Source organism: Coloeus monedula, assembly GCF_965178545.1.
Source record: "Coloeus monedula genome assembly, chromosome: 3".
NCBI lineage: Eukaryota > Metazoa > Chordata > Aves > Passeriformes > Corvidae > Coloeus > Coloeus monedula.
Window position 1 is genome coordinate 39293622 of NC_138783.1, and position 26993 is coordinate 39320614.

The window sequence follows — 26993 nt, forward strand, 5'->3', positions numbered from 1 at the left end:
ACTAAGCCACCCTCCAGTTCTCCCTATGGCAAAAGTAGTGTAAAAACAGCGCACAGCCAAGGTACAGCAATAAAACGATGAGAAAAGTACACAGCCTGCTTCTAAGTAAATAGGGAGATATAACATCAATGAAAAACAGCAAAGCTGTTCCTCCCCCACTGTTGGCGTAATTCAGCACTTCAGATGTGAGATTGCAAAATATTAATGGGAAAAGGCAAAGCCATAATGCTTTTCTACTGATAGCTGAGGTGCAAACTATTTTTAATCCTTTTCTCATTTTTTAAAATAGATGTTCTTGTGGTGGTGTTTGGGGGTGCTTAATATTCTCTGGGAAAGATAAACATCAGTGATTATTTTAGGCCTGTATGACCTTGCTGAGGAGTAACATGACTCCTTGCAGGCTAAGAGCAGACTTGGCAGAGCCCGGTTGTAAGGAAGTCTTCTATTGTGCAGACTTGCTTTGCCTGTGAAGCAATATGTTTTTTTGTCTTGCAGAGTGGAGCTCAGAGAAAAGGCTCAGCCTGCACCAAGTTCTAGCAGAAAATGATTGACTCATTTTCAGAAAATCAAACAGGGTCACAGGAGAAAGTAATAACTGGCCTTTGGAGCTGAACACTTTAAAATCCTGATCTTGATTCACCCTCACAATGGCAAAGGAGGAAGATAGCAAATGACAATGGAAAGCAAGGCAAATTCTGACCAGTTTCAATCACTTTGATTTATGACAGATTTCACTAAATGTTAAAAAAAAAAAAAAAAAAAAAATGCCCACCCTAACATGTCCAGCCATGTTTTCATTTAAACTAACAAAGCAGCGTTTCAAATTTCTGACCACGTCTTGGTTGGCCAACAGGAGAGCCTCTTTCCTGAACAAAATGATTTGTTGTAGCAGAGTGGAGTAAGTCACAACAGCTGTAAATCTGCGTTTGCTTCCCTGCACAGCCCTGCTGCACCTGCAGATGAACTTTCAGTTCTGAATTTGAAACAAACAGCCCTCGCAATAAATGAATTTATTAGCTGTCACATGTCCAGACTTCTGCAGGGCACTTGAGTCACGGATGGAGTTATGAACAAGGGACACGTTATAACCAAAGCAGCAGACTGCAATTATTTTTAATGCTGCTTCCACCTAGTCTATCACTCCTTTTAAGTCCTCTACAATTTTGCCAAGGAAGCCCAGGGCGCTGTAGTAGTCTGATCTTTTTTCCTTCCCCTCTCCCCTCCCACTCACATGTATCTGTGTGTGCCATGCACACTCGCACTGTGTGGCATGTGGCTGCAGTCCTACACAGCATCTCTTGCCCCTTCCCCCTCAGCCAGCTGCTGCACCCAGCCCTTAACAAAAAGTAACCCATTTGGGGTAAACGAGCATGGCCCTGAGCTATCCTAACTGAGCTGAGCTTTCAGCACAGCTCAAAATCCTTTCTGGTTTAAATTTAAGATTATGCTTTTGGGTTGATGGCCTATTTTAAAATGACATGAAGAAATGCAGGACTGCTCTTGCTGTCCCTGAATTCAGCAGTCTCTGCAATACCCTGAGTGAAGAATTTGGCAGGATCCAAAGAGCTTCGGTTTACATAGGGGTCAAGCTCTAAGAAGAAACACTTCCAAATAGCACAAGGAAGTTCCCAGGCATCCACAAACTTCATAACATCCACTTCACAAGCTTATCTTTACTATCTCCTCCTCATTAGAGTGATTTAGGTGTTATCAAGTAGGCCAAAAATCTGCCTTGGTCAGCTTGATGAGATGTGTAGAAGGAAGGTGCCCTCTTGCAGCTGTGTTGATGTGTAGCATGAGCTATTCTACATCCACAGAGCTTGTACCCGGCTGAGACAGAGGTAAAGAAACACCATAGGAATTCACAGCCCTTGCATAAATTTGTAGTAGCCATGTGAAGCAGCAAGGCTCTGTTAGTGGGAGGCTGGGGAACATGGGTGTCTCCTCATCCCTCTTTTCCACATGCTGTCCACACTCTGTCCACACTATTGCCAGTGCCCTTGATTAGTCCCTCTAATTAATCGCTGCCTAACCATGGTGTTTCCTTCTCATTTGGCTTGCCTGAAATGCTGCTAGCTGGTAAAAGTTATGACTTTAGTGAGAAGACACCACTAAGCCAAGTGGAGGGTACTTCACTGTGTGCAGGGAGGCTTTGTGCACCACTGCCTAATATAAAAAGGCATCAGGAGGAGGATGCAGTTAGATTTGAGGTGAGTTTACAGCTTCACTCCAGCTTACTCTCTGCCCACTTCTCCCTGAAGCTCAGACAAGGCCAATGCAAACAGTAGGAATCCCCTGGGGCCAGAGGAAGGAGTGTGCAGAGGTTTCCTTCCCTTTTCTTCCCACCTCACCCCAGTTCTGCCAGTTTAACTTCCCTGATACTTGTAGAAGAACATAAGCACCATAGACACCCATATCTGGGGGCCTGAAAATGTTATAAACTAACATAGCAAAACCTGCTGTAGGACATATCCTTAGCTGGGTCTCACTCAATACCATTAAGACCATTTTTGCCTCAGGGGAGGAAAATAAAACAGGAACTCTGGAAGCTGACTTCCCAGATTTCTCTGACACCACAGCATGCATGACCCCAGAAAATTGTTGCTGCAGTTTACACCAGCCAGCTCCTCTCTCTCTAGTGGAGAAAAAGCTGAGAAACATTAGGATCCTTAGAGAAGGAAACTTCAGTAGTTCCTCAGATGGAGCAGCATACAAAATAACATGCATTTTCCAGATATGGTTCAGGTTAAGGATGACTCCCTGAATGATAAACAACTTTGTGGATACTTTCGCTGTGCACTCAGCAGTAGCTTTTCCTTTGGAAAAACAGTGGCAGAACTGGGTCCAAGTGTCATTGAGAAGCTCAGCCTGCGTGCTCATCAACCATTAAAAACAATCCCTTCATTTCATAAGACCTTGCTGCTTTTGTATTCATCCGCATCTGTTGTCCTCTTGGTTTTGTTGCCGAAAAGACTTGGAACAAATTATCTCCTGGAGTAAACTCATGTGTTGTCAGCTGATGTCAGTAGTGCTGCACCAGTTTGCACCAATGGCAAATCTGGCCCCAGCCACACGAGAATCAGGAAACTGAGGTTACAGAAAGGGTTTTTTGTACTACAGGAATGAATGACAGCGCAGTTTCAGTTTCCTGTGTGACTGCTTTTCTCGCATCCCTCACTTTTGGTCTTTCTCACACACTGCATCCCAAGCACAGCATGCTGTGAGGAAAGATTAAAGATATTGCAGATCTCATTAATCTGGAGTGTCCCTGAACGTGTACTACTACAACTCTGTAGGGAGGACAGAAATTTCCGTACAGAATCAGTAATGTCACAGAAATAAGTAAGAAATGGCAGGATAAAAGCAATGCTTTTGAGCAGACATTTAGCTTTAAAGCAGCAACCCTTCATCTCCCTGGGTAAGTCCTCTGCTGGTGTAAGCTGCCACAGCTTCATCAAGCCATATTATTTACACTAGTTGATTTGTCCTGCTTTATTTGGAACACAAAGTTAGTCTACTTAAGTGTTGTAACTTCTTGAGATATCACAGCCACCAAGTAACTGGAGAATCATCTCCCAAGACAAATCCTGTTAAATGCAATGAGATACAGAAAAGAGGCAATGGCTTCACTGACAAACTGTGGGTGGATCCTGTGGTAATACCTAACCTTTAGAGCTTACCTAGATCACAGTGAAACCAAAAGAACTTTCTGTCACCTCCCATGTTGGCAAGATCTGTCCCCAGCTTCTCAGCTGGAGCTCCCAGCTCAATCACAGGCAAGCCAGCCTAACATCAGAGAGTGTGATGGTACCCAGGCAGTTTTTTACCTTTGGAAGCAAACAGGTGGTGATGCTGTTGGCTGCAGTTTATGGGAGTCTCACATGGTGAGAGGTTTCACAGGATTCACCTCCTGAGTATGATCACAGGATGACTGCAAGCTCCAGAAGTTTGTCACTGACTCATGCAGAGTCAAGATTTCCCTGTGTGACCCTTGGCCAACTCCTATAGGAAGTAATTTTGCTTTCTTCTGTTCTTCTAGAAATCAGAGCTTTGCTAGATGAAAAATTGGGATGAACATTTAGAACACATTTCCCTGAGAAGTTTATTTTAAAATAGGACTCCTAGATGCATCTATTGTAACATTGAACAGTCAGGCAGGAAATTCTAATTCAAAAAAGAAAATCGGAACATTACCCCTGCAACAGTTCTTTCTTATAGAAAATGGTTTTTTTAAACATCCAGAAGTCCTGAAAGCAAGAAGAGGCCAAAACAAAATCATGTTACTTCCCACCTTCTCAAATACATTTCAGGAAGAGGCAGTTGCCTCTATCTCAGTTAAATACAACATGAGAACATGACATGGCAGCCAGGGTTGTAGGGAAGAGCAGTTTCAACAAACTGTGCTATGCAGCAGTGTTTTAATGTTTTGGAATAACCCTGACATCCCACACCTAGTTTCTGTACACTCAGAGGGAGCATGGTGAGAAGGCAGTGGCTAACCAGGGATTCAGGCAGGGTCTAGTTTCCTGGATGAGCCCTGTGGCCCTAGTTATTAATTCTCTAACATGGGAGTAATGGAACTGGCTGCTTTTGTAAATTGTTTTGAGATCTGCCCATAGAAAGTGATTTGTAGAAAGCATGAATAGCTTTTAATTCCACCTCCAGGGAATAATGGCACTACTCAGTGTATGGGAAGCTCAGTATGAAGATAGCTTTTTACTGGACCTAGGCCTTGATTAATTTTTTTCCCTGTTTACACTACGTATTTACTTTTTGCACTTCATTCAGAATAGATAATGAAAACAGTATAGTCTGCTTCCACTTTTGTTTCTGGAACAGATCAAAGACTTTAATGGACTCAGACTCAGCAGAACTCCAAATGCTCCTTTCTGTACAGATACAGCCAATTAAATGGCTCTGTTCGCTTCCAGGAGGATTACTTGAGATTTTATTATTCGTGCTGATCTGAATTCAGTCCTCAGAAGAGAGTGGACACATTCTGCCAAAAAAAAGAAAAAAAAGTGGAAAATACCGAAGGATTTTTTCTGCATCCCTGTATTTAATGCAATCAGCCTTAGCAAAGTGCACTGCGCTCCTCCTTGTTAAAGCAGTCCTGTCCTTTTCTTTTTCTCCCTGCCTTGGAATTGCTACAGAGGGATAAAGTTCTGCATGGCTCACTCACTCTCACAGTTGTAATAAGTCAGAGCAGGCTGGCTCCCTGCCCAACAAAACACAAACTCCCTTGAAGTCTCCAGCTTTTCCATGGCAACACCACAGTCATCAACACAGCAAACAATTGCTCCAACCCCTTCTACTTCTCCCCTCTTAGCACAGGGAAGGATAGCATTGCACCCAGCCCATGGACCTGTGCTAATTATCGGGCATGAAAGGAGACAGTGATGGAGATCATGTAACCCTCTGCATGGAGCTTTACGTGAGATCAAAGGAAAGAAAAGGCACTGAAACACTTAACACTTCTCACTGTACTTTGCTTAAATGAAAAGATTGTTGCTCCATGTTCAAGACATGAAACACCAAAAAGAGTAATCACACTGAGACTGAACAGGGGTGCAAACAGCACTACAAAGCAAGAGTCTAACCTTGAGTAGAGCTCCTTAGCCTGAGAGAACCACCGGCCACTCCAAGGTGTCTAATGGCCTGATCCTTGCCATGGTTATTGATGTGCCAGGCCAGTGCCTGGCTTTCAGGGAATAACAGCAGAATGATGGTTCTGCAAATAGGATTGTTCCCCAGCTCTGCTGTGAGTAGTGCTGCTCAAGATCTCCACGGAGCAGGGAGCAATTACAGTGCTGGGGCCCTGATCTCTCACTGCTTTGCACTGGCATCCTTCACACCTGTCCAAATAAAAGCCAGCACCAGGACTGAACACCACCATCCTCATCTGGTAGCATTTTACTCACACTTCACATAGGCATATAAGACCTCACAAGCTGCAAGGCCATAGAAAATTAGGCCCAAAAGACCCCAAAGTATCTTATTTAAACTAAGAGCTAGTGGTTTTCAAGCTGTGGTCTGCAGACCCATGAGGGTCTGAGGACTACTTCTGAAGGGTCTGTGAAAGCTAAGTAAGAAAAGCAAGTCAATTGTCACGAGGCTTAAATTAGTTGCAAATGAACCTTCATATGTATTGGAAAACTTTTAGAGGATCTGTAGTTTATAAAAGATTGACAGGTATGTCCACAGACTTTATACTCCCCTGTAGACATGGTAAGAACCTGCTCTGTGCAAGAAAGCTACCCTGTTTTTGGATAATTTGAGGGTATGTGTGACAGCATGGATAAGCGTATGGGCAGCTCTCTGCCACTAAACCTCAGCAGTGTAAACTTAAGAATGGATGTAGTTTTCCTGGCATAAGCAATATTGTAATTTCTTTGGACTAAGATTTTTCTTGTTTAGCTTTAAGACCCTCATTAAAGTAAAAAAGCTTTGTAGGCTGGAAATACCATAGGCTGACTAGCTCCTTGTGGACAAAGTAATTTTTAAAGTAAATTGGCCCCAAAACAGCCATTTCCAATTCAAATCCTGATGCAAAAGAATGTTCTTCAGGCTTTACAAAATTATTTAACTATTTTTATAACATTTGAAAAATTATTTATTTGGACAAAATTCAAAATAGAAATAATACTCCCAGTATTCAAGCTTAAATGCAGGCTGAGGTAGCCCTGTGCTTTCAGTGTGCCTGGCCTTGGAATAAGCCTGTGTGAAGGTGTGAACCTCTGCTGCAGGACAAGTGACCTGAGGGTGTGAGTCCCCACTGCAAAATCCTGCCACCATTAGTCTTTCTCCACTGACACACACGTGACTGAGGCACTGCGGAGCCACAGTCCCTTGTACAGAGCTCTGCAGTTTGTCTTGTTCCAGTAGAATCTGTGGGAGACTTCATCCTTCCTTTGGGGTGGATGGTAGAAACAAGGATGCTGGTGGACTAACAGCACCTCAGTTACATGTGTTTCAGTCCAAGCTAGTGCAGAACTGCTCTGAACCATACCCCCAGCCAGAATAATTTGTTCAAATTTACATTAGAGAGATTTTGGTGTGCATAGCTTAAGAAAGAGGGTGAGATTTCTACATGATAGACATACACATAGCTCAGGCAGGATTTGGTGCAACTAACACAAATCTTGATACCCTAAGTATCAAGATACTCTCACTGGCAAGAGAAGCACTTCACTTGATACCCACAGTGTGATGAGGTCCTAATGATGGTATGTTCCATGTCATTTTAAGATTGCTTCACCCAGGCTGCTGGGTTACATCTGCACAATACAGGCCAAAATGTAACCCACTGGCCAGTGTGTGTTATGCATCCAGTTCTGTGGCTCATCCACAGAGGAAATGAGTCTCTCAGCTACTACCCTAAAAGAGCTGGTTCATCAGCCCACACTATGATAGCTCGTAAGTTTAATTCTAGAGGTCCCTGACCTCTAGAATGTGGTGGTGGTGGAAACAGTGGTTAGCATGCAAGTCTCTGTGTGTTAACATGAACTAGGACACAAAAACAGAGGTTACCCTATGATTATGTACTGATGACGTGAATAAAGCCAGTCAACCCAAACTGAGTTCTTACATGAAAATGATTTTAATTTGATTTTTCCTTATCTTAAGGACACAGCATTCCACTTTAAGGTTGGGCCCAGTCCTTTTCTCTTCAGTGGCAACATGAAGACTTGTCTTCTGTATGAACAGGCTCACTAGCCTAATGCCTCCTACTGAGACACAGCAACAAATCTTCCTCCTGGGACTCTGTGATGCATTGCTACAGCACTCTCAAAACCTACAGACCCAGAAAAGCAATCTAGAGCTTTGCATTAGTCTACCTCAGCTGTGATAAGATTCCCTTCAATAGGCTGTGGAGCCTTAGGATGAATATGACATTCCCTCTGTCACTCCCTCATGTGCCACTGGTGATGGCTGCAGATGTGTGTCAGGATGTGAGCCCCATGGGAGGAGGTCAGACTGGTTTCCAGCGAGACCAGGAAAGCAAAGATCAAATGGCTTATTAACCAGAGGTAAAATTACAGCCTTGTTGCTATCGGTACTGATTCTCTTCTTTCTCTCACTGGTGTTAATCAGAAGAAAGTAATGAGATTGGATATAAAACTGAAGGGTCCTGCCCTAGCCAAGGGTCTGCATGTTCACTTTCTGCTTTGTACCCAGCCGCTCAAGTGCCTTTCTGCATGCAAAGCCATTCTCTGTCAGTAGATCAGACCTTTTCTATCTGCAACACCAGGTACTCATTCCCCTCATAGACAGATGGGGTGAAAGCTCTCAGCCATCTGCCTAGTGTTCCTTGCAAGCCAAGGAATCACTTAGCCCACACTGGGAAAGAAAATGTGAAGCCCTTCATATCATCATCCTACACTATGTTTCATCCCTGCCCAGTCAGAAGTTGCCATTAGCCACAGCAGCCCAAGGTACCAGTTGCTCTGGTTTGCATGCCTGCACGCCCCACCACATCTGTGTGCTCTCTTCTGCTGGCTGACAGCCTTTAGACACACCAGTGGGCACCATCACCAGTGCAAGCTGCAAGTGTTCCAGTAGGAACCAAACGCTGCAGCTTAATTTTGCTTTATCTTTTTCAGGACTGTTTTCATGAATAAGCAGACCTTCTTCTGTCTGCCGTGAGTGGGAAGGGCACTCACTGTGTCTCCTGCTAAGCAGCCCATCCTGGCTACTGCAGAAAGACTTGGCACCACCACATCCCTAAGCTATCTGAGAGGGAGGAAGCTTTGCATACTGGTTCATGTAGGGTCACTCTTTATTTCTCATGCTGAGTCCTAGAAATACAGTCCTCTGCCTGAAAGAGCCTAAGGGCCTTAGTGGCCCCTCATAAGCACCTCTGGGTGCCTCCCTGCCCTGCTTGGTTTGGGAATTACTTGCGTGAAGCGTGCCTCTTTCTTATCACCTGAGTTCCTCACTGGAACAGGTTGCCCAGAGAGGTTGTGGGAGTCTCTCCCACTGGAGATATTCAAGAACCATCTGGACGCAATCCTGTGCCATAGGACACACAATCCTGTGTCTAGAACAATCCTGCTTGAGCAGGGAGGTTGGATCAGATGACCCAATGTGGTCCCTTTTAACCTTACCCATTTTGGGATTCTGAGTTTCTGCTGGAGCATAACTAGACAGCCCTTTGCCTCAGTAACTGTTATGTAAAGGGAACTGCTGAAAATGTTTCTGTGATGCAAGAGCAGACAGAAAAAATGAAAGGGGGAGGCAGTGAGGAGGAGGGTTGATTAACTGGACCATTCTAACCATGCATTACTGAGCAGTGCCACCAGTAAAACTAACTGAAAATAAACACTGACAGTAGCTGTAGCTCCTTCCCATCAAGGAAACCAAATGAAATCTCATGATGTAAAACTACCTCTTCAGAAAAATGGTCTGAATATATAATAATGTTTCTGAGTAGTGATCAGAGATATCCATCACCTTACATTTGAATTTTGCTGGAGAAACTCTCTTAAGTCACAGGAAACCTTTGAACAATCCATTTCTCTGCTACAGTGTCTCAGTCAGCCACACCAAGTCTCTGCCACCAGGTCCTCACCACCTCAAAGTCAGAGGCATGGGAGAAGGACAAGAAGGTCTGCTGTTTGCAATGCTCATTGCCTAACAAAAGAGCTTGTACAGCTTTTTTAACCTTTGCTCAGCACTATGTGTCATGCCTCTCTGCCTCATGCTTTTACCAAGGCCCCAATCTCCTTCCTGTCATTCCTTGATAGCAGGGTAATAAATGCAGAAAAGATACTAATGTGTTAGATTAGATTAGATTAGATTGGATTAGGTAAGAGATGGTTATAAGAGACCAGCAGAGTTATTACTGCAGAACTTAAATGTCTCTGGCTGTAAGCACCTTTGTTTTGCTTTCAATTCCATTGCTCCTGTAATATTGTACCTTTACAGACCATTTCAGAAGAAGTCAGGTCCTGACAGGCAGCTCATCACCCCCATGAGAAGCCATGGCTCTCGCCTCCCCTACAAAGCACTCACATTAAGTTGGTCCCCACACAACCTTCAAAGTACACACACGCAGAGGTTTGTAAGGTAGGAAAAGGTGATAGCTAAAGAGGGATTAAGTGCTGGCAGAGAAAACCTGTTCTGAGGAGACAAAGCGTATCAAGAGACAGAAAAGCACAAATTTTAGATGTGCAAATGTTTTGTACTAGGCCTCGTAAAACAGGAGATCTGGCCATTGGCTTTTGTTGCACTGCTGGAGTGGAGTTGGTCAAATTGGATCAGTGGGGTTTTTTCCTTGGAAAATGACAAAAAAGAATTTTACTACTCCTTGAAAGAATGGCTACCCTACTCTGCATCAATTTGCTTTCCTAGTCCCAGGGTAATTTTTTAAAGCTGCCTTTGCTTACATGTCACAGGGTCATATAGAGCTAAACACTTGAGCACTGACAGCAAAATTTCACTCTATTCCTTTGCCCTTCAGCTCTTCTTCTGCCTTCAGCTCCTAGCACTGGCCTCTAACACCACACTGAATCGATGGTTACCACGTGTGCTGGGAAGTCCAGGCATCCCACCACCCTGCAAGGACCGTGAGAAATGGTGAGCCTCAGAGATGGAGTTTCAGCCTTAACTCTGGATTTCCCAGCTGGGACCTGCCTGTGTGTGGTATGCCCAGAGTCCTTTACAGGGAAAGCCCTTTTCAATAAATTATTGCTTTTAATTTTTAAAAATACATTTTCAGTAATATATCTATAGAATGAAAAGCCAAAACAGAGGGAAAGCAGAAAGAGTGACAGACCAGAAGGCAATGATAATAACTCAGCCTTCTCTGAAGGCCCAACATTTACATCACTGGCAAGAAAAGGGACCGGACTGTCTCTTACTAGCACAATTCAGGATTTTTCCTAGACCACACATACTAGCAAGGAAGGAAATGGGCCTTTTACATTTGTTCTCTAGTATTTCTAACTGTTCAAGAAACAAGGAGGCCTGTCTTTATACAAGGCATTTAAAATAGTGTTTTCACTGTAAAGCAAACCAAAATGTCAAGTTAGTACTACAAGCATAATTTCAGAAAGTAAATAGGTAACTACTTCTTAGGTAAATACAAAGAATACTTTGTCCTCTGGCACTGGTGGATGACTCATTGACTGATGCACTGATGTCACATGTAGGCATGTTTTTTTCAGTCATGGCTCCAGTCTGTATTTTTGACTCAAGCAAAATCTCCTAGGGATAAATGTTCCAAAAGCCTCCAGAGATTTTAGGCTGAGATTCAAAAATACAATTAGATGTCCAGATCCCCTTGGTTTCAGTTCAGTACAGAGAAGATTTGATGCCTACATATTTCAAGTCAAAAAGATTTGGACTCCTAGCTGTTCCCAGATTGGTTGTGGATGCAGAAGAGGAATCCAAGAGTCCAAGGGTCCAACTCCCTGTCAAACAGAGTCATAGAAATAATGCTAACTCTGTACGAAGATTTCCTTTCTAAGATGTAATTGCTCTTCATTTAATGGCAGTTGCTTTAAATAATCTGCACCTGGGTAGGAAACACACTTCCGTTATCGAACATTCAAGTGGCAAGCAGGCAGCAGCACTACCAAAATGTGTTTAGAGTTCAGAGACACTCAGATTCTAGAGTGAGTGAAAATGTAAAAGGTGACCAGGAGAACCTCCACATTTTCTGCCTTGCCTGCATCACCCAGCCCTATTTAAGAGTCATTAAAAATACAAGATAGTGGATGTACTACTATTCTTAAAACTTTGGTATACTCTTAAGTATTTTCTGAATCAGACCAATAAAGATGCCTCCTCCAGAATGGGGTCCACTTCAAGGAAGCAGCACTCAAACAAAAAGAGGTTTAATCATATGTTTAATGTCACACATATTCTTTTAGTATTTTTCTGAACTGGAGCCTAAGCATTCACAACTGTATGCCCAGTCTGTGAGTGCTCATGGCCTGTAGTGAGGGGCCAAAGAACCTACAAGTGCCTTGATAACTCACAGAAGTTTTTGCTCAAAGTTTCTTATGACAATGACACAGGACCTTTGAGCTAATCCTTTACAAAACTAACAAGAGAAGAGAATAATCTCACGGTCATTAGATTTCCCATTTAAGCAAAAAGCTAGAGACAGCTAGAGAAGCAGTATGAGGGAAGATGAGGAGAACATGTGGAAAACATGTGTTCAGCATGTCTCTCTTAGCCTGGCCCTCTGGCCTTTCCAAACTAGAAAAACAACATTACGAAGCAGCAGCGTCAGAAGCATGAAAGGAGAGATGGGAGGGCAATAACCCAGGTGAGAGGGGGTGAATGTGGAGGAGGAGAAACAGCTTATAGCTTTAGGAAGTGGAGGAGGGGGATGACAGACAAGAACTTTACTGGGGAAGGGGGTGAGTGTGACTTCAGTGACCAAAAGTGGTAATGCAAAGCTGGCGTGAGGAGTCCTTCTTACATGTGTCAAAGAGCCTGTGCTTTGACGGCAGCCTGGGAGACCCAAGCACAGACAGTATGTCCTGGGAGAGGGCTGCAAGAACCACATAACGAAGTGTTGCAGTAAAAAGCCCTTTTGGCACACTGGTCATCCAAAGGCTGCTACCCTTCAGAGGCATGACAGAAGGAACACACATCCAGTACACTAGCAAGGGGGTTACCAACCTCACTAGCCATCCTGGCTCTAGCAGGGTCCCTCTGATGTATTGTGAGCGGTACAAATGTATGTCAAAGGCGTTACATACACAGAAAGTTTATATAGAAAGTTTTAGAAGTACATGCTGTTTACTCAAGAGACTGGATTAACTTCTGCAGAGCTATTCTGGTCCACCTGTAAACACATGGACTAAAGGGCCTTATGAAAAGTAGTTACTGTGTATTTCCAAGTGGCACCTTTTACGGCGCCTTTTAAAACCTGGATATCTTGTGTTATGAATGCTGGGGGTTTGTTTTGGTTTCTAAGTACCAAAAATGACAGGATCCTGCTATACAACTACTGGATACAATTTTTTTTTCCCCAGTTCGAAGCTGGCTTTTTCCCCCCCAAGTCCCCTAGGGCTAAACCAGTTGTGAGTTAAACTTGCAGTATAAACTGCTGCTGGCAATTGCCCTCATCCCAATGCCCTTGCTTAGATGAATAGTGAGGTCTGTATGGGATTGACCAAGGGGACAAGAGGAGAGAGGACTGTGGTGCTCCCAGGCCTGCTTACACAGGAGCTTCACAGACTTCAGACCAGGCACATCTACAGCTTCCTTAGCTGCTGAGAGTGACACTGATGGCATCCTTGGAGCTCCTACATGAAGGGTGGTCATGCCTAGTCTGAGGACGGCCGTCACACTGCACCTGGGGCTGTGTTCTCAGATTCACCATCCACACACAGACAGCAGATTGTGCCTTCAGGTTGCCTCAGGACAGCCCTTGAAGGACAGTCTAGACTTACCCAAAGGGATGGCTCAGAATAACTGAGCCTAGAATCAGCCATTAGCTGTTCTCTAAACTATGACTTTGACAGAAAGCAAGAAGATTTTGTGGTAAAGGGGGAAAAAAAAGCAGGGAGATGGGGGGGGGGGGGGGCGGGGGGTGGGAGGGGGAGCAGGGAAGACTGTATTTGCAGCTGCTGGACATCAAATTTCAATTCAATCAACATGACTGAGTTCCAGCTCCTGAAAAAGAGAGCTTTTGACGACATATTGACATAGCCCGAACTACAGTGGTCCAAGTGGCAGTGCTATAATTATAAGGATTATATTTAATACTGCACTTGGAAATGAAGGTCTGAAACACTGTGACACTCTCTCTCTCCCTAAAAGCTGGCCAAAATATGTCCTAGGAACCATTATGGTAATACACAAAGTTGGTAGGAAAAACGAAATGTCAGAACTCAAACCATTATAAAAGGGGATCATGTGGCTGGCAGCTCAGGTCTGCTGGGAGTTGAGCAGTGAGGAAGAAGAATGAGAGTGAAAGGAAGGGCAATTGGATTTGCAGGAAAAATGGAAAGTAGTTTCTAAAAGTACAGAATTAACTGGTTTAAGGAAATAAGTCAATTGATAATTAATACACTACTTCTGAATTAGGATTCTTTTTGTAGCATGTTGTGGACTTCAGCCAGGCTGAGGCCTGTTTGTTGAACAAAGACCAAACCCTGCAAATATTTCTTGACTTGCTTAATTCGACACATCTTGATTTCAGTGCGATTACCCATGTGTGCACAATTAAGCACACGCATAAGTGTTTCCGGGAACTGGGCCATGGAGGTAAGCGGCTGCATGTTGATCACCAAGTCTATCTAGCTTGGAAGGATGTTGAACCAAAAGCTCTCAGAGAAGCAGAGAGAATGCATTTCTTTGGAAAACAAAATAATTGACTACAAACTAGCATAATGATCAGAAATAAAAAGCCTGATCCTACATTAGGCTGATGTTCCACAGTGCCACGTCCACAGTATTTCCCATAGGCGGCTTCAGGAGGGGCAAATTAGATCATAATCAAGACTGAAAAGCTCAGATGTTGAGCAGTGAGGAAAAGGGGAGAGAAAAAGGAAGGGAAGGGAAGGGGAAGGGGAAGGGGAAGGGGAAGGGGAAGGGAAAGGGAAAGGGAAAGGGAAAGGGAAAGGGAAAGGGAAAGGGAAAGGGAAAGGGAAAGGGAAAGGGAAAGGAACCTGGAGTGTCTGGAAATGGTTTCTAAAGCAACAGAACCCTAAATAAATGGTCTGATTTTCCAAAGTGAAAAACATAAACTGAACAGCCCAATGCAGCATTTTTCCCAGCTGTCACTGAGGTGGTATTTCTAAAATCTGGTGGAATGACTCATCCCAGAACAACAACTGTTGCCAACAAGGTCCTTCCTTCAGGTCTAGATATTTAAATAAGGAGGTACAAAACCAAAATAAACAGAAGAATCAGGGACAGCTTCTTGTCTTGGAGTTCAGCTCTGAAGCTTCCTGTGAAGTCGCCCACTCTCCAAGGTGCCTCTCCAACCTAATGAGTAGGGATCCATGTGATCCTCTGGCCCAAGGAAGGGATTGTCTCTGCTCGAGTAAACCCCCTGTTTGTTAAACCAAATTCTTCCTTCTGCACCTAGTCACCACCTCTCACACCATGATACGTGCAGGATGCATTCTCCTGAGCCATTCTGCCCTCCACAGCAGCAAACATTACCAGTGGAAGCATGACCCTGCCAACAGGTAGCACAGTCCTCAGGTGGTTTGAGACAGACACCCTTAAACTCTGTGGGAACAAACCTGGACCAAAGACTACACTGTGCAGTAACTAAACACAGCCCTGTCAGCACGCATGAACGTCCTTCTTTGGCTAGTACAGAATGCAATGATTTCAAAGATGCTTTCTGGAGCAGTGTTGTTTTGCTGAATAATTTATGTCTCGGAGTCTTCTGAAAATGAGCAGCATACACTTCAGTGCTGCAATAACTATTCAGTGGAGACAGTGCACATTTTATGTTCAGTAAGCTCATTGCTTAAACACTGTTGCCATGACTATAAGAAAGTGATTATACTATTGTTTACAAGAGACTCTCAGTAAGTCATTACCACAGTAGCCAGAGTTTTGCCTCAAGTCAAAATTTTTGGGAAGAAAAAAAAATCTCACAGGTATAATTAACTTTGTGATCAAGATAATCCATTGAAAGACTTCGGAAACTGAATACATCCTACAGTGAGGAATGAAAATAAGTAAGGATCACTAGTGTCTCAGGACTGTTGACTTACTGGTTTTCTGACTGTTTCACGGGTAAATTCCATTGGGAAGAAAATCCCTGCTAGCTAAATGACTGTTGTAACTAATTTTCAAGGAATAATTTACAGGGCAAGCACCAATATAGGAGTTCAACTGTGATGGGTAATGTTATAAAAACAAACTCCTTTGTACATAATGTAAGAGGGGAAAAAAGACTTTAAAAATTTGACTTAGAAGAAATATTTGGGATTATGAAATACAGCTTTTCAGTTTCCTGGATTGAAATCGATACCTAGAACACTTAGTTCTGAATCCTCTAGTTCATATACATATACAAGAGTCCAGTACATGACCTCTTTATCTCAATAATGCGCTGATGATCAATAGTTTCCAAAACTAAGAAGCAATTCTGAAGCTGTTGGAAAGTCATCCTCACATTTCCTATGATCAGTAACAGGCCACGGAACACAAAGCAAAGAGATGATTAATAGAGTGCTGGATGAGGAGTCAGGAAATCTGGGCTCCATTCCCAGCTCTGCCACTGACCTGCTGTTTGGCCTCGGGCAAGACACTTGACCTTTCTGTGCTTCTGTTCCTCCTTCCATTCTTTGTCTATCTTGTCTCTTGAGGCCCTGAGCTACGCAGGGAAGGGCATGGTTCTCACTGGGTGTTTGTATAACATCTCCTCTAGGGAGGTGGCTGCATAGACCTACAATAAAGCCAGGGTACCACCGGGATGATTCTTGCACAATTGCATGTTTTGTTTTGAAACAGAATGGCCATGATGAACCCTCTTGGGGTTCCATCTGCTAGTCCAGGATCTTACCAAGTCTTTCAGCCAGCTTCAGGCTCAGGAAGCAGGTAAATGGGTTTGCAAGATCTACATCCTCACTTGTCAGAAGCACTTTCACACCGATTCCTAATTGCTACTAATTTCTCTCCACCTTAACTCAGCTGGGTTTGCAAGCACATCAGAATTATAACTGAGTGACACAGATAAAAATAGCTACAGGAGCCATTTCTGAACAAAAGGAATTTCTTCAGGGAAATGCCAACAGCTGTAGGTTAAACTACAGGTGCGAGGTGTTTTCAAATTAAAAATAAAATAAATTATAATTTTTCAGTAAGTGTGTTGGAATTTTGTGTAAATTATTCAATTAAGCAATATTTCCTCAGTGTTTTTCTCACCCTGAGCCATAAATGTGAACCATCCTCCATTACTACCAGATGGGAGGCAACACATGCAGGGCAAGGTAGCTTCCACCTGCTTTCACTGGGGAGCAGCTGCAGCCTCACAGAGAGCTGATGACTTGTGTATCCACTCTCAGTTCCAGTCCCACTTTGCTCCCAGTTTGCTGAAGCATCAAGCACATGAAACCTGGACACAGATGACTTAATTGGGAGATTAATTTGAGCACAAACGGATGCAGAATCAAGAGCAAGTAAAGCAAGAAAATATAAAGCAAACACATTTATGATTATGAACAGAAAGTTTAAAAATGCTCTTCTCTCCTAAGAAGAAGGGTCACTGCCACATCCTGCACTTTTATTGTGAATATTGGCAACATGGTGCCATGAAAGCCTAGGTCTGGAAGTCATGTGATTACGTAAAAGACTCATTCGGGTTTGTATCTCCAGTACTCAGATCTTTGGGTCAAAGGCTGAAAAGGTGATTTGAATGCACCTCAAAGGTTTTGTCAAAGCAAACATTCAAAACTCCTGTCTTAGGCTCCATCAGTAATGAATTTGGCTTCTGAGCCATAAAACCCACCATTGCATCTCAATTCACTTTACAGAAATGATAAATAGTATCTTTCATAGGGGAAACTGAGGTTTATGGAAGTGAAATAACAGGAGTAATCTGTTGAATAGATCCTAGAGTCAGAGTAGAAACACTTAGATTTTAGTTTACAGCATGCTCACCTAAAAACTGTTGCTTGAGAGTTGCAGGTACTTTGGTTGAGGTATCGGTGTTGGCACTACAGTACAATTAGGGACTGATTATCTATATCTAAAAATACTTTGGAAGAACCTGACAAGGCATAACAAATTCACAATTTGGGTCTTAAGTGGTTATAAGAAGCTTTCCAATGGGAATCTAGGGCATAAATAGTTTATGCTTTTATTTAAAAGAAAAAAAAAAGCACAGAAAAAGATCTGTATCTTACTACTGTTAAGTTGAAAATTTGATCCAAATTGCACTCAGCACAAACTCCTTCTTTTCTGCAGCCAAGACCACTGCCTCTTTCACTGCTCAAAGCTTTTCCAAAATGGAGTAGCATGATATAGGTAAGACCCTTTTCGGGCTGACAGATGCTGCTTAAGATTTGTGGAAACCACGGACCTGTCAAGAATCCCATCAGTCTCATCCTACTGCTGCTGGGAGTACCACCACTGGGAATTCATACAGGGCAATGCTGACATGCAGACACTGGAGAGAGGTCAAAGAGCAAAGACCTTCCTCTTCTTCTCTTCAGAGCAGCCAAGTGGCCAAAGCTCTTCCAGGCACCATGTAGCTGATTGTGTGCTCTATAAGGTGTAACACAGTGGTTGCTTTAATCACCCGCTTGAATTCCATGACATGATGGTGTCAGGTCATTGTCATGGAGAGCTGAGCCTTCAGCAGAACCCAAGGTCCATGTGCTTGTGAGACTGTGCCACCAGAAAAGCTAAAGCAGAGAAGGGAAATAGTGGCACAGCAGGAGACATTCACAAGACCACAGAGACACTTTCTGGCAGACCCGGCACCTCTGTGCCAGCAGCTTGCCAGCTTCCAGCTCCTCCTACACCACAGAGGAAGTGCAATATAAATGAAGCAGTGGAGATACCACCCTTCCCAAAGTTGTCAAAGGGACCTGGATGGAGCAATTATTTTCCAGTAATGAGACAGGTGAAGTTTCAGTTTCATAAGACAGCAGACTTAATAAGAAAGGTAAACTACAACTGGCGTCTGAAGGCAGTATCTTGGTAGAAGGCACTGTTGACAGCAGTTAGGAAGAGGAAGAGAGGCACTGAGGGCTTTCTTAACCTGCTAACTGACTAATCTAGCTGCTGAGGCTTTTTTGGTCACTGCAACCTAACTGACCCCCACATACTCCTTCTGCAGGGAGTGTTCTTTGCAAGGGGAGAAGTACTGATAGTGATGCGAATCAAAGTTTCGGCAAAACAGCTTCTCTGACTCAGACGTACATTTCTAAGGTTCAGATTTCCCCACAGAACAGCTCACATTTTTGCTGGAGTCACACTTTTCAAAGCAGAACCAACAGAAGCTGAATATCACTTTCCTTTGTTGTGGTGCTATAGACAAGAGACTCAGTTTGAGTTCTGCAGGGGATGCAAGAACTGTCTCAGAGGACATAACAAAACAGCCACAGACGTTAATAAGCCCATGGGTTGGCCTTGGAGAGCACGTCAAGTCCAGGCAGAGACATTGATCCTCTGCTCACTGCCTACAGAAGCTTTGGTGGTGGAAACAGTCTGTTAAACAGTAGCAAAATGGAGGACACTTTCATTAAATTTATTCAAAGCTTAAAAAGTTTTAAAGGGGGCAAGTGATTTGATGGGAGAGCTAGGCCTGAAAAGGCTCCTACATACTAGCATAAATTTAACAAATTCACTTGTTGAAATGTTCATTACATACAGGTTCTATTCAGCTTTCAGGGAGTTTCTTGATTTTGGTCTGGAAAATGTTCTCACGGTTAAGGGGAACAAAGATTTTAAAATGGCACCCATGCCCATCCTAACCAAATGGCTTGCAGCAGACCAGAGAGCCCATAAGAGCAGATCAGTGTTTTCCACCCACATGGGCAGTATGACTTATTTTACCTGACTCAGATACATAAATTTTCATTATCAGAATGCAGCTTGGCTCCTGCAGAAGCCCAAGGAGCAGACAGCAGTCCTTCACCTCACAAACAGAACATTGCCATTGCTTTGGCACCAAACTTTGTATCAGTCAAAAGATTGCACTCTAGCTTTGCAGAATGGTTTGTGCTTTAATCCACCTGTCCTCACCACACCATAACATCACTTCACCCCATAAGCTGGTCACCTTATCCTGCTTGCTTGAGAGTGCTTCCGAATGTTATGTATGTCCACAACCAAAAAATGCAGGTATTTCTGCAGGGTACCCTGGCAGCCAACCAGCAAACAAAACAAAGAGCTTGGGAGAGAGGGTAAGTGTCAACTTGGGCAAAGATACCAGAGCACAATCGTTCGTTTTAAAATACTCAAGGATCTTTAACACTAGCACAGAGGAAGCCAAACCTCAGCAAACACAGTGTGGATCATAAAAAAAAGTCCTAAGGAAATTAATTCAGGATCTCCACATAAAATAACTGCCTAAATTGAGGTTTTACAAGTCAATCTTGGCTCTTGGTACCAGTCAAGCAACCCTGTTTTGCACTGAGGTCCTCTGGGAACTGGGACAAACCCATTGACTCTTCTAGATTTGTACAGCTGTTGATGAGAATTTAGGGGAGCAGGAGGAATTAATACATTCCCCTGTTCCTTGGATACATCACTTTCATGGGATTGTTTTCCCTTTTCTTTTTTCACCTGCTTGCAGGCTACATCTGGGGAGTGGACCACTTTCACAGTCACTTTTCCAAGTACAGAAGATATTAATGCACTTAATTGTCATTCTAAATGAATTCTTATAATGATAAATTCAACACAACCGTGAGATGGGTGAAAGTAGAACAAGTCACCTGTGACTGGTGACAAACAACACACTCAAGAGTCACCGGGGTGATGGCTGCGATGAAAGAACCTGACCAGAATGATGCACTAATGCCCATGAGACAGAGTTCCCAGCTTGCACAGACCAAAATGAGCAGTGCTCAGCCTGTGTCGGAAGGACAATGGAATGAATTGGCTGCCAGAGACCTGAAACTGAAGTGCAAGAACTTTGGTATTACCAGTTCAGTGCTTAAGCCACTGAGGAATGCCCTCCAGAACTAACTGTTTATATATAACACAAATAGTATAAACAGCTAAGTGCTGGAGGGCATATACATACACATAGATGTATGTATAAAGGAAAGACAGAATATTTTATCTGTTCCTCTCTGCACCATGAAGAGTAACAACACCATATAAATAAACAAATGTCAGCTCTTGGGAAATGCAGGAAGGCAGAAAGTACAAAAGCTTCCCTAGCTGTGTCCTGAAGAATAAATTTCTCAGTCACACACACCCACATCCATTGGTCCAGCTAAAAAAATCTGATCCCCAGTCTCCAATTAGAAAATGCTGTTGCCAAAGATACTTTCTCAAAAATCAAAGTAACGCTGTTAAATTAAGGCCAAACCAAACTCCTCTAAAAACTCTCTCTTCTGCCAGTTTTAAACTGTCCACTGGGAAAAGATAATTATCAAATAATAGTATCAACAATGACAGATAATCACTTCAAGCTCTTTGATATGTTCAAGGAAACATTGTTTCAAATGTTACCAAGTGTCAAATATTTACTCTTGAGTCCAACTGTGTAAATGACCCATCCAAAGCCACTAAACACGGCAGGCACGCGTGTAACAAGAGCAGTGGGACCTGCAAAGCAGAGGAAACAACCCAGCTGGGTTTTGCAGACAAAGACCCTCCTGATAGCCAGAACTCCCCAGCGAGAGTTATGACTGCCTTTGCACTTATCTGTGTGGAGCTGTGGAGTTTTTTTAACTGGTGGAGCTACAGCAAGACAGGTGGAGCTTTACATTCCCCTTGGACTCAGATATGCGTCCAGTCTCACATGCTCAGTGTGAGACTTGCACCCATGCTCTTGTCTTGTGCTCCCCTGTGCCAGAGCTGTACCTGCCACAACTGAAACGCAGAGCTGCCCTTTGTTCCAGGGCCCTGTGCACCTCACACCTGCTGTAAGGAATAATTCTGGAATTAGAGGAATAGTGCATATGAGGCTTCCACTGGATCTCCTCTTGGGAATCACCCCACAGAGGATGAATTCTGCTCAGATATTGTTCCCTTCCCTGTGCATTTATAATGCACAGGACAACAGGCTTAGTCTACTTCGTCCTTCCTCTTCAAGTACCCTTGGAATTACTGGCAAAGCAAATTCCTTTTCCAGCTATGGCTGGAGGAAAAGCAATACTCTTCTTTCCTGGTTCATCCCTGCCCTCTGAATTTTCAACAACAGCAACACAAAGATGTACTACCTGGTGTATGACCCTCAGCCACTTGAATTCATCCCACTCAGACACTGTGTGTTTTGCTTTTCCTTGCTAATTTTTGTAACAACGTTCTAAGGAGCTCTTGGTAATGAGAAGGTGTATCTCCATGACACAGAGACATGACTTTGAACCGATGCCTTTCTCTGTTTCTTAATTAGGCAGCCCTACCAGAGTAGCAAATGAGGAATGTCTGTGTCGAGCATAGAGTGGGAGGATGTGCAGTGATAGCATTACAACAATTCTGCTTCATGAGCCAGCATTTCCTCAGTGTCAAAACACGGTTCAGGGCCCCAAACATCATGCTCACTGAAGTCACACACCTTGTCAGCAGGATTGCCGAAGGCTAGCATGCAAAAGTGGTGGGGACTCTGTCAGACTTTTTTGCTTCTCAAGGACAGATGTGTGTGGAGTTTTCTGGGATGTAATGCAACATGCAATGTAGAGCGAGGGCCGTGCACAGTATCTCCAGCAAGCAGCAGGCTAATAAGCATTAGTGGTATTTCAGAAACAAGGACAGCCTCTCAGCACTTAAAAGATGAAAATCTTTCAGTATTTTCTTGGGAGTTGTTTCATTTAGCATTTCCAAACAGCTGTCTCCAGCTATTTCATAATAATAGTAACAACTAGCAAAAAAAAAAAAAAAAAATTGAAAACAAACAAACAAAACAAAACAAAAAACTCCTCATGGGCCTGTTGCCTGATTTCAGAAAGTGAATTTTTCTGGGACGTACACTATTAGGCAAAAGCCTTTTTTTTTTTTTTTTTTTTTTCCCATAAGGCAAGTGCAAAGCATTACATTAATACACACTGGAAAAATAAGATAATGGCTTTCTTGATTGTGACGAGGAATGTGGGGAGATTTAATCTGAACACTGAGTCAGGTGGAAGCGCCTATACTCCCCTCGGACACAATGTTATCGCGTTTAACGCTTACATCATCACCCTCACGATTGATGCTGAGTAACGCAGCCCCAAACGTCGATCCACGCACCGCACGGGTAAGAAGGGAGAAACGACCACAAAGGTCCCGTTTTAGCATTCGTCAGGCACTAAGAAAGATAAGTTTGATGTCTGGAGCAGAGGGAGCGATCTATTTTCAGCTGTTCGAATAGCAGCCGCGGGCCTATCAGGACGCAGTCACTCCTCTCAATGTTTCGCGTGTGTGCCGAGAATTAAGAGTTGGGAGGCAGCACAGCGCAGCATACGCCTTCAAAAGCGTGGTGAACTGACTGCTCGTAATAAAGAAGGAGGAGAAAAGGCTTCACCTCCTTGACATGTTCAGAGCAATTTCCAGTTGAAAAAAGGTCAACGTATCATTTACAGAGAGGCAGTGCCTGGAAAACTCTCGTAACTCTGCTCCGCGAAACGCTCTGGGTGACAATAACAACCTGAGCATCGCTGGCGAGGCCGGCGCTCGGAGCTGCCCCGCAGGCACGGGCGCTCCGCTCCGGGCAGCGACCGCTGACCCGGGCGTAGGCACTGCCCGAGTTCCAGGGGCACGGCAAGAACTGAGCGAGAATACGTGCCTGAAGCCCTGGCGAACGGGATGGAGTGGGACAGGGGGGACAATTCTGAACGCAGGCGATACTCTAGCGCTACTTTTCACCTCTGCTCGGGGTTGCGCTGACAGCGTCGGCTGCCGGTGCCCTCCTCAGGGATGCCGCTGTCACCGCCTTGGCAGGGCGATGGCAGAGGCGCGCGACTCGTTTTTAGGTCCACAGCGTGATGTAAAAAAGCCAAACCAAACCCAAAACAACACCCCAAGCGGTCCCAAAATCCCTTCGAGGAGCACACACGCAACCCTCAGCCCCCCAACTCGGCGCCTGCCCACCGCTCCTCACACACTCGATGCCACCGCGGGGTCCAGCGCCTGGCAGGGACCACTGCGAGGCGCAGCGGGCCGAGCCCACGGACACCCCCGGGCCCGCGGGGCGGCGCGGGCAGGGCGGGCACCCCGAGGAGCGACCGGGGGTCGGCGCGGCGCCTCCCCGCCGGCAGCGGGCGCTGTGACTCACCGCCAGGAGCGCCGAGGCGCGCTGCTCCCCCGCCGGCTGCTCCCCGTTGATGCCGCCGTTGCCGAGGAGGTGCTGGTGGTAGTCCGGGGGCGCCGCGCCGGCGGCGGCGGCGGGGGCGGCGGCGGCGGCCGCCTTGGGGTGCTTGCCGGCCTTGCGGGCGCCCTGCCCCTGCTGCACGAGGTGGAGGAGCTGCAAGGTGCTCTCCCGCTCGCGGTCGGAGCTCTCGGCGCGGCCCCGCTCGTAGCGCCCCTCGCAGCTGAGGTGGTGCTGGCGGCAGACGGCGATGCGGGCCCGCAGCCGCTCCACGATGGCGCTGTGCACCCGGGGCGCCGCCGGGCCCCCCCCCAGCAGCCCGGCCCCCAGCCCCGCGGCCTGGGGGGGAGCCGTGTCGCCCATCGCTGGCTGCCTGTCCTGGCCCTCCGGATGGGTCGGTCCTCACTGCCGCATGGAGGAGGGCGGGGGGTTGGGGGGGGAGGCGGGGGCAGCGGCGGGAGCCCGAGCCCGGGGGCTGGCGGCGGGGCGGAGGGCGGTCAGCCCCGCGCCCCCAGCCCACCCCCGCCCGGCCCCCGGGCGGTGACGGCCCCGCGGGGGGTTGACAGATCGGGGGGCGGGAGGGGGTCGCTAGGGCTGCGCCAGCATCGGCCGGCGGGAGGGGTGGGGGTCGGGGCCGGGCAGCCCCGGCCGAGGGGCGCCCGGTGAGGGGGGACGGGGGGGCTCAGCCGAAGGAAGAGAATGGGAAAAAAAAAAAATCAAATAAAGCGAGCCGCTGCCTTCAAAATGAATCCCTGGGCGAAGGAGCTCTCCCTCGGGAATGAGTGAGACTTGGCAGGTTTATTGGGTTTATTTTATTTCGGGGGAGCGGGGGGTGTTATTCCTTGAAGTGGAAATTTAAGGCATTGCCGTGGTCGGCGGCGCGGAGAAACCCCCGGCGGACCGAAAATCTTGTAGGGTAGCTGGAGTGGGTTTGTTGGGGTTTCTCTCTCTCTCTCTTTTTTTTTTTTTTTTTCCTTTAAGTCTTTAGTAAATGTGCAAATAAAGAGCCGGGGAAGGAGGAGAAAGAGGAGGAGGGTCGGGTTAGTTCAGTCTTTGTGCTTTCTCGTTTCTCTCGCCCGCTCGTTGCTGGCCACTCTTCGGCGTGCGACTGTGTCCTGCTGGCTGCCGCTAAACTGTAGTTCCTCTAAAAATCAGAGAGACAGATCCCCCGGTCCGGAACAATGTCAGTCAGTGGACTTCCAGACCACGCTTCTCCTTCACTTAATTCAGCCACTGGATAAATCCGTATTGCTTTCAGTGCTCATCTCCCCCCTTAGTATTAAGCAGCAAGCTACGGACCCAGGCAAAGAACTCCTCTCGCGTACTTTCCCTTTTACTCCCAGATACTGAACAGTTTCAAGTACAGTTTCAAGAATAGCACGGAGGAGGGGGGAGAAGGGGAAGAGGGAAAAAAAACCCCAAGCAACCCAGCCCCTCTTCAGACAGTAATTACAAACGGAGAGTTGCACTTACAAACTTCCAGCATTTTGCCCCCAGAACAGTCCAGCAGCCACTTTTTCTTTGTGTTTTTGCATATTCCATGCCCGCGCCGGCGGGCGGGTGTTTGCCGGTGGGCTGTCGGCGCTGCCGGTGCCGGAGCTGCCCGCGGCCCCTCCGTGCGGCGCGGCGCGGAGCGGAGCGGGGGCGGGAGGCGGGTGTCACCGACAGAGAGCGCGGCCGGGGACGCGGCGCCCGGGAGGCCGGGGCGAGGCGCGGAGCCTCCCAGCGGCCGCCGAGGGGAGTCAGGCCGCTGCCGCTCCCCGGGAGGTATGTGCATGGGAGGAAGCCAAGGAAATCCCCGCTCCCCTCCTCGCCCTGTACCTGGGTGCCGGGCCGGGCGCGGAGCAGCTGCCGAGGAGCGCAGCCTCCCGCGCTCTCCCTCCTCCCCCGGCGGCGAGACCTTCAGGCGAGTACGAGGGAGTTCTCAAATAAATCACGGCGCTGCGCTCCTCTACCAGCTGGATTTCTCTGGAACAGACGGCATAAAAACAAGCAGTGCGTTCTAGGGCGCTCACATGCACGGGACGAGTGCAGGACACGAGGTCAGGCTCGGGATGTGGGAGCTCCGCGCGCTGACAGGAGCGTCTTGGGTGTCAGGGGCAAGTCACGTAGCGCCTGCACTGTGGTTCCTCCCCGGGAAAGCCGCAGGCTTAGTGCTTCTCTCGCCCGGCTCCTCTATTTAGAGCAGAGCAATTAGAGACTGCGAGATCTGGCCTCTGGAACTGGCCTTGCTGCAACTGGCAGCCGTCAGGTTCTGCGTGTTGTTGTAGGTGAGCTGTAAAGGAGGATGCAGAAATAGCTGGGAGCTCGCCGGCTTTATTAAAGCAATATGCTGTTGTACTACTGTGGCTGCATTAGCCAAATTCCCAAATACCTCTGGGAATAAAAATGGCCCCCAAGTACGCAGAGACACATCCCTGATGGAAAACCTCTAAGGCCTTTGGGGACTCTGTACAGCCCTGAGTATATGGATGCATTATCTCTTTCTGTTCTGCAATGGGGCCAGTCAGAAAAATACACAAATTTCATCACAGCATACTGAGAGCATTAAGCTGAGGATGAGGAGGAGCTGATAATAACCCTCTCAGGTGGTTTTATCCTCTTCCAAGGTCACACAAATAAATACTTCGAATGCCAGTGATGAAGTGACACATTCCTGGAAAATCCCCCAGAATATAAAAGATATGGAGCATCAGACATATGGGAAATATAAAAGCCCCCACTTTCATGACCCCCATCTCCTTCATGCGGCAACAAACATGAGGGTTTGTTGCAACATGTGCCTTTCCAGGTTCTGGCTTGGTGAGCACCAGCCAGAACCTCCAGCACGTTCAGACCCATGTTTGTCTCAGCAAATGCTTTGAAACTTTGCTGAGGGATAAGGGCTCGGGCAGAGGGTTTGGGGTTGTGCTGCTTTCAGAGGAAGGCATTATTGCTAGCAGGAAAAAGAGATTTTTTTTGTTGTTGTTGTTTAACCTTGAACAACTGAGGAAGAGTGGGTTATTATTTGATACGTAACAGTAGCTTGCATCTGTTGAGAACAATAGGTTGGCACAGCTGGAAAATAAAATGAAATTATAATGTTTGTAGAATAGTA

General features: G+C 45.9%; 1 protein-coding gene and 1 long non-coding RNA gene across 2 annotated transcripts in view; both read right to left on the bottom strand.

Moving 5' to 3' along the window:
• The window catches only part of MAML2 (mastermind like transcriptional coactivator 2), a gene marked incomplete at its 5' end in the record, with an annotated part of 207499 nt that extends 183240 nt beyond the window's left edge, over positions 1-24259 (bottom strand). Inside the window, one exon of the mRNA XM_082277717.1 lies at positions 23864-24259. Within this exon, the coding sequence (XP_082133843.1) occupies positions 23864-24259 (396 nt within the window). The remainder of the gene's footprint in view (positions 1-23863) is intronic.
• Positions 24260-24685: 426 nt separating this feature from the next.
• LOC309571009 lies at positions 24686-26098 on the bottom strand. Its single transcript, XR_014226276.1, has 2 exons — positions 25370-26098; positions 24686-25040 (listed from the first exon to the last, which is right to left on the bottom strand). It is a non-coding gene; the product is annotated as an uncharacterized lncRNA (long non-coding RNA).
• Positions 26099-26993: the final 895 nt, after the last annotated feature.